The sequence below is a fragment of the Loxodonta africana genome, chromosome 22 (genome assembly GCF_030014295.1).
Source record: "Loxodonta africana isolate mLoxAfr1 chromosome 22, mLoxAfr1.hap2, whole genome shotgun sequence".
In the NCBI taxonomy this organism is placed as follows: Eukaryota; Metazoa; Chordata; class Mammalia; order Proboscidea; family Elephantidae; genus Loxodonta; species Loxodonta africana.
In genome coordinates this window covers 16,715,099-16,729,072 of record NC_087363.1, presented here as the reverse complement: position 1 = coordinate 16,729,072, position 13,974 = coordinate 16,715,099, and the positions used below count along the sequence as shown (strand labels likewise).

Genomic DNA, 13,974 nt, shown 5'->3' with positions numbered 1-13,974 from the left:
ACTCTGTAACAATGAGCTCACGCCTGCTGCCGGGCGCCAGCCATCAGCTTGAGCCTGCTTGCCAGGAGATGCACTCGGCTTGTCCCCACCAGCTGCGCCAGTGGACATGTGACACCCACATGCAGGAAGGATCCCAGGGGACCCACTCCACAGGCAGCTCCTTCCTCTCCAATAAGGGACATTGAGGCTGAGCAAGGAGGTGGCTGACCCGCCACCCAGAGCCAAGATGGAGGCTCCACCTGAATCTAAGCATGAGAGTCTACAGAGAATTTAAAAAAGAAACTGGACCATCCACCTGGAGGGGAGAAACTCCCCTGGAGTCTAGAGCACGTAGAAAAGATTCAAGCATCAGTGAAGTCTGCAAAGTTCATGTGGGGAGTCGGGGAGGTACCTGGCAGATGACAAACTTCTATGGTAAGAAACACCAGGCATTATTCTTTAAAATACATGTATACACACACAGATACATATACATACATACATACATATGTATATATGCAGACGTATGTGTGTGTATATATATATATATGCAGACGTACGTGTGTGTGTGTGTGTATATATATATATATATATATATATATATATATATATATATATGCACACACACATATATGTCTCTCAACTGTGAGCCAAAAAAAGTACACGGCCAGAGATTCTGCATTCGATTCTCTTTCATTTTAACTGGTAAACCTAGAAATGGTTGGGAAAGAACCATAGTTAATTCTGGAAACCTGGCAAAGCTCATGAAAGCTTCCAGGTCTCTGTAGGTTTCCTTTGTCTCCAGGAAAGCAGGACTGCCCAGTTTCTCCTACACAAAAAATACAACCAGAGGCTACTGACAAGGACTGCACGTCTCCTCCCTCATGGTCATTCGAGGCGATAGGTTCAATGATGGTGGAATGATCTCTACAACTCACCCCAAGCAGACAGAAGGTGGAATGATCTCTACAACTCACCAACACCAACCAGCATGCCCTGCCCCTTGTCTGGAGAGCCCCTTGTTACCCACAACCTCTCCCAGCCTAAATCTTGCACCATCTCCTGACAGTCAGACTCATTTCATTCACCACGAAACAGGAAAAACCCCAGCTACCTCCCAATATGGCCCTAGCACACAGAAGACACAGCAGGAATACCCATGGACTGACAACTGAAGGTTCAGGCAGGAAGCCTGAGGTATGTGAGGGAAGGAGAATCCTGGTTCCAAGGGTTTCAATATCAATAGGTACGGAGTAGGGGGAAAGAAGGGACGACGACAAAGCGAGAAGGAAAAGAGCAATACAGGCAAGGAGAATAGTTTAAAGCTTCACTAAATAGAGCGGATCTAAAACTTGGAGAAAAGGTTTGGATTCCATGTGGCCAAGGTGCCCCCCTCCAGTTAGGATGCCTGTGTTTCTACACATAGCTCTACCAGATTTGATCTATTCCAGAAAGTGAATTAGCACTCATTTAGTTTTGCTGAGAGCAATTCTGATTAGACTTCTGTTTGGGAGACTATTGAGAACAGGGACTTCCTTCTGTGTGATCAAGTTCAAGGCAGTACCTATGGAACATCTTGCATGGAATGGAGGAATAACAGAGAAATGGTCTCGTTTTCAAGGACCATGAGCCTCAAAGGAATCCCTGGGTGATGCAAACAGTTAAATGCTTGACTACTGGCCAAAAGGCTGGTGGTTTGATCCCACCCAGAGATGCCTCAGCAGATAGGCTTGACCATCTGCTTCCAAAGGTACAGCCGTGAAAACTCTGTGGAGCAGTTCTGCTCTGCACACATGGCGCTACCACGAGTCAGAGTTGACTCGATGGCAACAAGCAACAACAACGAGCCATGGGGTATGGGGAGTGGGCATGAGATAAAATTTGCATGTGAGCAGACAGTCTCATTTTGAAATTACTTGATGCTGGCATAAATGCATTGTTCTACTGGCTTGGGAAATGGGCAGTGGACAGAATAAAGGGATGTAGACCCTGAAAAGCTCAATAAAGGGAAGAAAATAGTACAGCTTGTCTCTCAAAAGAGCCACTACATTGGCTACCAATATCATTTGAGACTTTTTATTGAAGTCCAGGTGGCCCCAAATCATACAATGGTCACCCTTTAGTAAACCCATTGGCTGGATGATCAAAAACTCACTAGACATTAGCATATATTATTGGAAAGAGAAATCTTCCTTGACTAAAAAAAAAAGAAGAATACATTATTGAATTGGGCCTCCTTCCTTGGAGGAACCAAGACTAGGATACATTTGCTAACAAAATGCCCATTTCTTATATCAGGGTGCATATAATCAACTCCGAACCTAGTTTTACATTTGGCTCCATATGTAATACCCTAGGTAATTAAAGCATGTCTTATGGCTAATAAAAATGAAGTTAAAAAGTTAAAACTGAAACAGTGACAGGAAATAACATGTGTGTACAATATGTTACCAGCACACTGATAATTTTCAAAAGTGACTTTACGGAAAAGTATTATAAATCTTTCAAAACGTAGTGATTTATTAAGCGAAAAGTCTGAATGGTTTGTGCAATTAAATTTAGCTTTCAAGTTGCTGTGTCACGGGCAGATCTTTTGTTCTCCTAGGTTAAATTTAGCATCCTACATTTTGGTTTTTCCGCAGTCCTGTGTTTTACTGTCTTATAGTCAATGTTCTGAATTTCTCAGCTGAAACGCACTAGGGAGCAATCGTGATGGTTTTTTTCTTACTGATTTTATAATCTAAGAGTAGACTTTAGCAAATAATACAACAGTGATTTATTTCCATCTTTGGTTTTTTACCCAGCTAAGCAGCCTAAAATAAACCATCCCTAGGCATGGGATGAAATGGGGAAAAAAAAAAATGTGGTGGCCAGAGGAAAATCATTTTAGAAATGTGTTTGCTAAACAAGTGCGAGCAATAAATTGAGCTTAGGAGAAAAGGCAGTTAGAAGAAAACTGGAAGTACTGACCTGAGAGTCAAGCTGATTGGAGCAAGGGTGAAAGCAGCAATTTGGAGGATAAGCAGAAAGGAAAAGGAATAGCAAAAGAGAATAAAAGGAAGGAAATGCATTAGTTTTACACATACAGCCAACAGACGTTATATTAGCAGCTTTTATAACCAAACAAAGGCCAATAAAACAAACTTTTATCTGACACCACCCCCAAAAAGCCCTGGGCACACACTGTAAGCTGTTGCATTAAACGTTACACAGAAGAACCAGTACCTACTCTCGAACATGTTATCACAACGAGCACTGATAGGAACCAAAGACAGGCTCCAGCAGTCCAGTGGCAGAACTTGACCTTTTCTGGAGGAATATTTATAGAGAAAGACTCTATCTTTGTGCATATAAAATTTTATTATGTAATAAACTGCAATGGAAATTACCAAGGTATTAAAGCTGGCAGTAAGCCGATGTCAGATAGATTTTATTTGAATCAGGAAGTTGGATGGTGACATCCCATCAGATAGTTTTTCCTTCATCCCTGAAAACCAAAAGGAGCTGTGAGCAATTTGGCTTTTGGTTCAAAGGTTTCCATTTTAGAGGCTCACAGACCGCTGTATCTAGTCATGATCAAAGACACTGTGAGGTGGGGGGCTTGGTGAGGTGTCGTCTGTCCGTCAGCTTCCTGAGCGAGGACAGAGTCACTTCCAAAGCTGAGAGTAATTTTTTTTTCAGTTGTGAAAATCAGGTTCCTGCTTCGTCACTGAAAATATCCAGATGTGTGATAACTTATTTGTGCCCCCTCCAAAAAAAACTAGCATGCACTTCCAATCAGTCAACACAACAATGCAAAGCAAAAATAAAGAAATCAAAACAATAGATAAATGAATGAATAACTGAAGAAAAGTCACAATCATCTTCGAGGCTGCCATGGGAGTGTATAGTGCATGCCCATTTATTGTTTTAAACTATAAAATGCCCTTTGGAAGAATCAAGTGGCTAAACAAATATCTTTACCAGCTATCTGCTAAGGTGGGGTGTCGACACTCCATGCTATTAATAAGTAGTTTTGAGCATCGATCTCACACAGGAAGGAAAAACAAAGCAAGCTTCAATTAGGACATTTCGAATGCAAACAGTGTTGACTGTAAGGATAAAAATCAAGGAGAAAATCCAAGATTAACACACAGGGAGAGAGCTGATTGGATAATCCCTCATATCTGAGTCCCTACGCAGAGCGCTTTCCTGATGGTGAACGCAAACCTGATCAAAATGAGCTAGACCAGACCGTGGCCCTGTGGGCGCTCTGTGGCAACATGGCCCCAGCTGCTGCTTCAAATCCTCTGCGCAGAGGTAATTACACGGGTCCACGGCCGAGTCTTAGGAAACCCTAAACTGAAATGGCAAGCAAACATTTAATGTTTAGTTGCTTTTTCCAAGGGTCTCTAGTTTTCATCAAATTCCCAAAGAGGTCCCTGACGTCTGTGACCTTCTTCAGCAAGTTGCTAGGGATGGCGTAAAACCATCTGCCACTTGTTTTAAAGAAATCCCTTCAACCGCATTCACAAACACAAGTGGAAATTACTTAGCAAGAAGAGTTTATACTAAAACAAATAGAATTGGTATCAAATTTCTCCCATGTACGATGAAACTTCTAAAACATACTATCAGAATTTAAAAAAAAAAAAGCTTAAGTTTACATTTTGTAAAGAGTTCTGAAAGGCATCAGTGAAATTATGTCAGCGCATTATTGAACAGACTCAGAAGGAAAAATAACAGTCTGTTTCTCAGTTCCAGATAAGGCACTTTTCAGCATCTAAGAGGGTTTCTCAGTGTCCAGCTATTTGGTGGCATTAGTTCCTGACCCAGATAATTAAGTGGTGCCTTCTTTTCCATTCTGCTGTTGTATATTGTGGGTAAAACCCCCAGGGACCCACCCTCTACTCCACAGTGGCGAGGGGTGTGATAGAGGGTATGTTTGGGCATTCCCTGCTCCCTAGACAAACAATGAGAAAACCCCTAACATGTTTAAGATAATTACACAAAAGATCATTTGACTGATTCCTTCCCATGCATAAAAAGAGAAAAATTCCAGTGCCAGGAGGCACTGATTAACAGACTTTATTAACCTCTACCAAAGTATTAATTCTGAAACTCTAAATAAAACTCAGAGACTGTGATGGGTCCTGGCACAGCAGCTCTATATATTTCACTGCCTGGAATGTTTAATTACTATGGATTGGAGTAAGATCACTAGGATTCCAGTATATTTTTATGAAGCTTAAAACACTACCAGTCTTCACGGACTCTGGCATTGTTGAATGTTGTCTTACGCATTTGGCTACTTGGTTGTATAGAAGATGTGATATCTGGTGATCAAATAAAGACTTCAGTTTGATTTGAACCTACTTTCGGAGGCTTGCTCAAAGACCACCACCCACCTTGTGGCCGCCTTCCCCCAGAGAAGCCTTGGGTCCAAGGCAGGAGCTCCCAGCTGGGTCATCAGCATCAACTGAAAGAGTTTATAGGTCCACCTGCACATGTGGGCCACACTGGGGCAATATGCATGTTGAAAAGCAAAATCTTTAATGGCTGATGAAAAACATCATTCACGTGGACTGTGAGAGGTAAACGCATCTGTGTAAGCGCCAGCTATTTGGAATGCATCATTGTGGAGATAATAAAAATGGGGGCGATTCACAGAACAGAAAGCTACCCCCATCCCACCCCTCAAAAAAAGCCCTCTGGGAGGAAAGGAGACCAGTGTCAATGCCATCTGAGTTATTCCTAACCCCATACCTTTTGTTTCACATGACTGGCCATTTGGAATATTTGAGAACACTTGCTGGTTGGAAAAGAGGGCTTTTCAACCTAGTAGGCCACATTACAGACCAGAGACCACAAATTTATTTCAAGTTCAATCTTTTGGTTTTCAAAATCACCAACTTAATTACAAACACTCCTCCATGACTCCAAAATGGAGATATATGTCACATTGCTAAGAAATCTTTAGTTATCAGCATTGTGAGGTATGAATTTTGTAATTTAAGCCAACAAATGGAGATATGGCTCAATTTGGAAAAAGGCTGCCTGACAATTCAAGGAAGATGTCACGGTCAGAATTCACATTCAGTCCCTCAGATAATGTTTCAAAAACACAGGCCAAGGCTGAGCCCTCCTTTCCCCAAGAAACTTCCCCTCTTGATCTCCACCCCGTCTTCTCCAGGCCAGGGCTGGGACTGAGCCTCAGACATGACACAGACTGTGCTCGCCTGCTGGACCAAGAGCCAGGTAAGCAGAGAGCTGGACCAAGTCAAGATCCACCACATGTTTTACGAATTACCATGCCTGGGAGGCATCAGCTCTAAGGAGCGGCAGAGGCAGAGATAAAGAAAATGTGCAGAAAGTAAAGATAAATGTCTGTAAAATCACTGTTGTTTTAATGTACTCCATATTGAAGAAATAAAAATGTGAATCTTCTTGATGATTTAATGGCAACAGTGCCCAGCTAACGCCAGCTTGTCCCTCTAGACAATTATGCTATTTATATGCAAATATTTATAGTAGGTGATGCTGATTCTCAATTAGCAATGCTGGGGAGCTGACCGAATGCGGGAAAATACCTTCCCAATGTGGGAAATACCACTTTCCCTCCTGAGAGCTCATAAAAATGGAGCAGGGCCCAGCAGTGATGGCTGCTCAGCGAAGGCTCTCTGCTGGCCTCATGGCTGTCTAGTGCTACTGGATGAGCTTCCTCCTTCTCGCCCATCAATGGGAGGGATCGTTCTCAGCAAGGCACAGGCTCAGCTGTCAGACCTAGGTTCAGATCCTGACTTTTATCAGCTCTGCAACCTTGAGAAAATTACTTCATCTGTATACGGCATAATTTTCTCATTGATAAAAGGGGGACAATGATAGGTTCTACGAAACAGAGTTTAAAGACCGAAAGGTAGTCAGTATTGCATGTCAAGCGCTCGGCAGAGTACCTGGCAAACTGTGAGTACAGAATATATATACAACCCATTATTATTATGAAAACGGAGACCTCGGGTGGCACAGTTAAGTGCTCAGCTGCTAACCAAAAGGTTGGCAGTTCGAATCCGCCCAGAGGCAACTTAGAAGAAAGGCCTAGCAATCTACTTGTGAACAATCGGTCATTAAGAAACCTACAGCGCACACTTCTACTCTAACACACATAGGGCAGCCACGAGTCAGAACCAACTCGGGAGCACCGGCTTCAGTTTTTTGGGTCTTACTATTACTAATATTATCAGTGTTATTATCCGGGACAGTCTCTATGTGGCTTGCTGCTTCTTAGACCAATAAACTAGGAGTCAGGAAGCCTCCATTATGATTTTGTCTCTTTTTGACCATGGGACCAATCCCAAGAAGGCCATTCAACACTTCAGGGTCTCAGTTTTCCTACCAATAAAATACGTTTGCCCTGTGATCTTACATTAGCTTTTTTGGAAAAATTTTAGTCCTGAAATTTAGTTTGAAAGTAGCCACATAGATACACCTAAAATTAGCACTGTTTGTAGCTTTTAAGAACCAATAGACTGACAGAACATTCCCACATTTTAAAATTAATATGAGCCCTTTAAATTTTTACACTGTACAGCTATCTCAGGAAAAAAAAAATCTGACTCAATTGCTAAAATTGGTCACATTGAATAAAAATCAGATTATCATCAATTTAATGCTAAGATTTTTAGAAGAATATTAATTGATTTGAGGACTGATTGTATTAAACACAATACTTGAAAATGGTGTGGAAATTTTATTGGGAATTAAACTATCAGTTTAATATGAACACTGAGAATTTATTTGCTTTAGCATTCAACTATCTGTAATAACACAGCCACCCCACTTTCCACCAGGATTTGGTGTTTGCAAAGCATGACATATTTTAATAAGTTGTTAGAGATACACTTCCAACAAGATTTGAGGCCACACAGCTTGCATAAAGCAGAGGCCAAATTTGAACCCAGATCTTTCTATCGCTAAAGACTATAATCTCTTCCTAAGACCACAGAGAGCTCTTCTGCATATGTCCTGAAGTCCATTAGGGCCTCACAAGTGTCTTCAACAGACTTGGCAAGATTTCACTGATTTATGCAAATTTTGCTGATTTCTTTCACATGGACTGAATCCAGGAAAGACAAATTCTGCCTTATTGCTGAACCAGTAAGAGATCCTCAGAGGTTATGGAGTTATGTAAGATTATTCAGAAAGTTCTTTTCTTATATTAAATATAGGAAAAAGCATCAGTAGACAGCTTATTTTTAGAGTTCATACTACACATAAACACAATATGGACTTGATTTACTTGAAAATCTAAATACTCTAACTCTGATATAATCTTCTTTGTTTTTAGACAAAACATACTATTCAGGTAGGCCTGCCTTAAATCCTATTCAAGCATATTTATTTACCAAATGCTGTAAGGATGTCTTAAAAGATGAATCCTGAGGATGAATTTATTGTGGTGTGCCCAAAGACATCCAAAGGGTATGAACTTCCTTCTTTATCTTGAATGGAGAGTTTTCAGCTATATTCTTTCATATTCTTTGCTCAAGACAAACCTAAACCACCAAATGTTTGTCTTTGGGGCAAAAGAGCTGAGGTTTTAAGTAGACAAAGCCTAATTTCTTACACACTTTGCTGATACATATGCTAGATCATAGATACCACTCAAGAAAATTGGCCATAATTTTCTTAAACACTGAAGAGGTAGATACGCCCTCAAAAGAAAAGCCAGTTGCCTTTCTAACATTCCACAGAAACACATCATCCTGAAGAGGCCATATTCTACATACGTGACTTGTTTCAAACTTGAAATACAAATGTGCTTTCCAAACCCACCGTGATCTGAGATGGGCAACCAAACAGTGTTCACTCACTCTTGCCAATTCACAACACAACTATAAAATTTACCTTTCGAGTTCTGCGATCTTCTTATCTTTGTCATTCTTTTCATTCTCCACTTCCTTGAGGATCTCCAACAGCCGGTCAACTTCTGCTTGGGCTTTGCCACACTCATCGCGGTAGTAAGATGCTTCTTTATCAAGCTGTTTCATTCTGTCTGCAAACTCGGGGTTCATCCTGGAGTCATCTTCAATATTATGAGCCTTCAACATTACATTTTTAAAAAATATAGTTAAGACAACAATTTGGAGCAATAAACAGAGCAGTCACCAATGGCCCAGCAATTCATTTTAGAGAAAAAAAAATAATAATAATCAAGAATTATGGGTATACTGTCAGTTAAAAGGCAAAAGAGAAAAATCACACATTTCAGCTATGTTAGAACAATGCTGATTGTAAACCATATTGCAGTTTGACAGGGGAGTTCCTTTTATGGTTTATATGTAGTTCCATTAGATGCTGCTTTTTTTTTTTGCCCTTTTTTTCTACCAAAAAGTGAGGGGTGGGAGAAGTAGAGACTGTGATGTCTTTATTTCTGGTCAGTTGGCAAGGAGAGCTAAGACAATTCCACTCCTCACAGTGACGGAAGTGAGTTACACCAAATGCTTCCATTTCCAATGCAGAGAGACTGAGACAAGACCATATTAAATTATGTTCCAAGAACCACCGAGGGCATATGCAGAGCTAGGCAACAACGAGGAGATCAGTTAACACTTCATTCCACTGAGGTGCTGCTGCAGAAGATACAGTTTGAAAGGAAGACTTGGAAATGAAGAAGGGCTTTTCAGCTAACAGTTATACCCATATATTCTTGTTGTCTTGATAGAAAATTTACCTGAACTGGGAAGAAGATGAGCTAATTCATGACCAAGCACACAGACGAGAACCTGCGAACACATGCAGGGGTCGGGGACAGCATCGGACACAAGAACAGACACAACAAGCAACAACACGGCAACACCACTGCAGGATAATTTGCGGCCAAAGTATCTGTGGTTTTGCGTGTGTGTTATGGCTTTTCTTTTTTTTTTTTCCCAAAATACACTTTTGGCTCAAATATTCCCAGATGGATGGAAAGAACACTGCACTGCAATGTTTTGCCTACCCCTTGTTTCCCATTACTCCTAATTGATTTCTTCAAAGAGCAGGCAGGGAAGAAACAAGAAGTTTTACAACAGTGTACACTCAACATAGATAGTTCAGAGAAGTCATCTACGTGCATATCTCCAAAATCCATGTGCGGAGTTATGAAAATGTTAACAATTTAGTAGGACTTAGGTTGTTCTGCTGTCTTACTATGTAGAGCAGATGTTCATGGTGTCTTTATTCACTTTTTTTTTTTTTAATTTCAGGGAAAAAACAAGGCAAGCAAGCTACAGCTACTGTGGGGTCAAATGAATCATGCATGGTTAGAAAAATTAATACTAATACTGCTGTTAGAAAGTTGACAGTCTTTGCAATGATTTAGTAGAAAAAGTTAAAAGAAAATTAGTAAAAATAAAAATAAACTTCTTATTTATAGCAAAATAATCATTTTTTTAAGTCATATTTTGGCATGTAACATATTATTTAAGCATGAGGATAGAAGGGGAATAATTTGCTTCCACATCCTTTAATCAAAGATTTCTTTATTCAAAAAATAAACTCAAATATGACAAAAGAACACTGAAAAAATTATCAGTTCAGCATACTATCAGGTACTGGGTTACTGCCTTTTACCAAGATTTCTCGGTCAACAGTTATTTTTCTTTATTTAGTATTCACCCTGGGTTTCATTATAATTCATTATTGAGCTTTTTCAGCATAATTAAAATAATCTGAAAGAGAATTGTGGGCTAATCTGTCTTTAGAAGTTTATTCACCTGACAATTTTACTTTAAATTTAAGTAATGAATACATAAATTCCCTAATATCGACTTTAAAAATATAGAATATTCTATTTTAATACGAAGTCAGTGCTCCATGTACCTATTTCTATTTGTGATAATAAAAATCAATTCTCATTACTCTTGTAACAGAAAAGCATTTAAAATGTTTTTAAATTGCTAAAAAAAATCTCCATGTTAAACTCTCTTCCACTTTTCATACTATATTACCATGATTTTATGACACTTAATAACCTTTTCATGACATTTCTCAAACAACCCAACCAATGACATTAAGATCTTTAAAAATAAATTAGTGAACTGAGTAATGAGCAGCTAGACACACTCAAAGCAAATAAATAGATATGTTTTGATTGCCTGTTTCTGACTAGAGTTAAAATTCCTTTTCTGATTGTGGTTTAAAAGTTCACAAAAAGCTAGCATGAACACAGCAAGTGCTGGATAAATTTTAGCCACCGTGGTTTATTTTGGCTGTCTTTAGTCTAGTGATTATTATCATCATTATTTTTAATAAGTAGGTTCAGGATTACCAGTTTCAAGACCTAGATTCTAATTCTAGCCTTGCCTGTTATGACTATAGGCAGTTGAACTAGCCTCTCTACAAAATGACAAACTTGGGGAAAGTATTATTCATTTGTGTTTTTATTGTGATTATTTTATAATACACATCCAGAAATGGGGCGTATTATATAACTGATACAGAGTTTATTTGATTTTTACTGACATGATACTAACCAAAACTCATTGCTGTCAAGTTGATTTCTGACTCATAGCAACCCTCTAGGACAGAGTTCCATAGGGTTTCCAGGGCTGTAAATCTTTATGGAAGCAGACTGCCACATCTTTCTCCCATGGAATGGCTGGTGGGTTTTACGGAAGCAGATTGCCACATCTTTCTCCTGAAGAGCGGCTGGTGGGTTCAGCTACTGATCTTTCGGTTAGCAGCCGAGCACTAAACAACTTTGCCACCAGGGCTCCTTGACAAGATACTACGTACTCCTTAAAGAAGCTGTCCTGTTAGTTTATAGAGAAAGCAGAGGCTACTGGTTAGACATACGTGAGCATGGTCCTTATTTTAGCTCCTGGAAGAGAAGAGGATAATCCCAGGCCAGTGTTCAATGTTGAAGGAAATTAGATGGACTGGCGGTCTTTTCAGCTCAGTAAGTATGATTAATGGACTCATGGAGTGTTTAGTGGCAGAGAAAGCCCAGGACAAAACACACCTAAACTTAGATTACACTACTCTTGCCCTCATCCTGATGCTGAAGCTAGGTCATGTTATTAAAATAAAGACAACAGCCAAGTTTACAGCTGGTCTGGTATCTGTTAGATAATACTTGCCAGCACTAATGAAGCTTCTTTTAAAAGGAACAGATGACCTCAAAAATATCTTTGAGTTAAACATACCTATCTCTATCTCTGTATCAACATCTACTGATTTCCAGGCAAAATAATTTATATCAAGCTACCAGATTTCTTGGAAGAATTATTAAATAAAGGCACAAATAGACAGTGATTTAAAAACTTTCCAAGTCAACAGAAAACTTGAAGAAAGACTCATGCAGAGTTGGGGGAGTAACAGCTGCTTCTTGGTCATCACTAGCAACCACATGAAGTCTTAAGCATAGACAGAGTTTCAGGTGATTTGGAAGGCTGGTGAGTCCCTGATCTATCCTGAACACTGGAGGTAAAAGGCTCCATGGGATTTATAAAAGATATTGCAGGTAATCAGCTCTATTCAGCCTGAATCACTCCTCCCCAGAGGGTGGGCTGACAGTGTTAACTAGTATAGCGTGAGAGCACTACACTATGATCCATAGGCACGGAGTGCTACTTGCCAAGAAATGAAGGAGGAAGCTGAGCTTATAAAGCCAACACTCCCTTCACAATTGTAGGACCAGCGCCTCCTCTAAAAATGGAGTGACAGAAGCACTTTATTTGTATTTAGGCAATATCCTTGCCTTTTCAAACTATAACATGAGTTCTTTAATCTGAACTGGCAGCTCTTGATGGGGGTCAAAATTAGATGATGGATTTGGACATAGCTTACATGAGATATAACAGAAAAAATATGGATTTATTTGAAAATTTATCTCAACAAATCCCTACCACAGCAATCTAACCTGATCATAATTTAAATTGAAAAGACACAGTAATTATTTCCCCTTAGGAATCTACTGATTTGAAATGAATTCCTCCAAAACATTGGGAAGCACTTGCTATCCCATTCTTCTGAGGCACATCAACTTCATTCCTCTATTTCGATTAGCCGAGCATCTAGCTTTTGAAAATGCAAATAGGCAAGGAGTTTCTTTTAATGGTTTCTGAACCTACCATAAATTTAGCCAAGAGCCTTGTCACTTTCAAGAACATGTAGAGATTCAATTTTGCTAATTAAACAAGTCAGTTTTATTGAGGTTTGTGGTTCTGCCTAAAAATATTTCCTGAAGATTTTAGGGCAACTATTCAGCATCTTTTAGATGCACAGAAAACTGGACAAATGAAATTTCAGAAATGTCTGTATTACATAGAAGATCAGTAAGTTTTGAGGGTCTCCCTATTGTGTTCCTTTCATTTCCATATGTAAGAAAATTTCCCCACAAATGGGAATAATCAAAACAAAGCTTGCAGGCTCACTGATGTGGGCAAACTTTAATAGTTGATGTGAACTGATTTTGAAAGCCATGATCAAGCACAAAAGAAGAATCTGGTCATGACTCAGGATGAACAGTACATCACAGTACCTAGTAGGTATTTTAATGAAAAAGATTTCAAACTCTTGCAGGAACTAAGGGAAAATTTTATAGCAATGCTATTTCTAAATCAAATAAGAAAGCAATGAGGAGCTAAGGCCAGAGCAGGGGTCGAAAGGTATCAAAAGCACAAATTATGAGTTTATTTAAACTTTCCATGGCAAGTTTAGTCATTGATTATTTTCAGTAAAATACTAGTCCACCATTCCAGGTACCAGGAAAGGAAAGCATTCACTTTGGTCCAGAAACCTGCTGCAAAACAAGGCAGGCAAAATTCGATTACAGGATTACATAACATTCGCTCTTTGAAACAGGCCCTAACAATTTTAATAAAAGCGCATTTCCCTCAAAATAAACAAATGATCTGTCATGACCATAAAGTATAAGCAGAATGCTAATGAATAAAATCTGATAATTTTTCTTTTCTGCTGCCGGTGGGTTTTAGCAATAGTTTGCTAAATGAATGCGCTGGGAAAACCTGA

The 13,974-nt window shown here is 39.4% G+C and overlaps 1 protein-coding gene across 1 annotated transcript in view; it reads right to left on the bottom strand.

The window, feature by feature from the left end:
• ERC2 (ELKS/RAB6-interacting/CAST family member 2) overlaps positions 1 to 13,974 on the bottom strand; it is an 866,181-nt gene that overhangs the window by 317,435 nt on the left and 534,772 nt on the right. Inside the window, 2 exon segments of the mRNA XM_064275182.1 lie at positions 2,950 to 2,961; positions 8,863 to 9,056. Of these exon segments, the coding sequence (XP_064131252.1) occupies positions 2,950 to 2,961; positions 8,863 to 9,056 (206 nt within the window).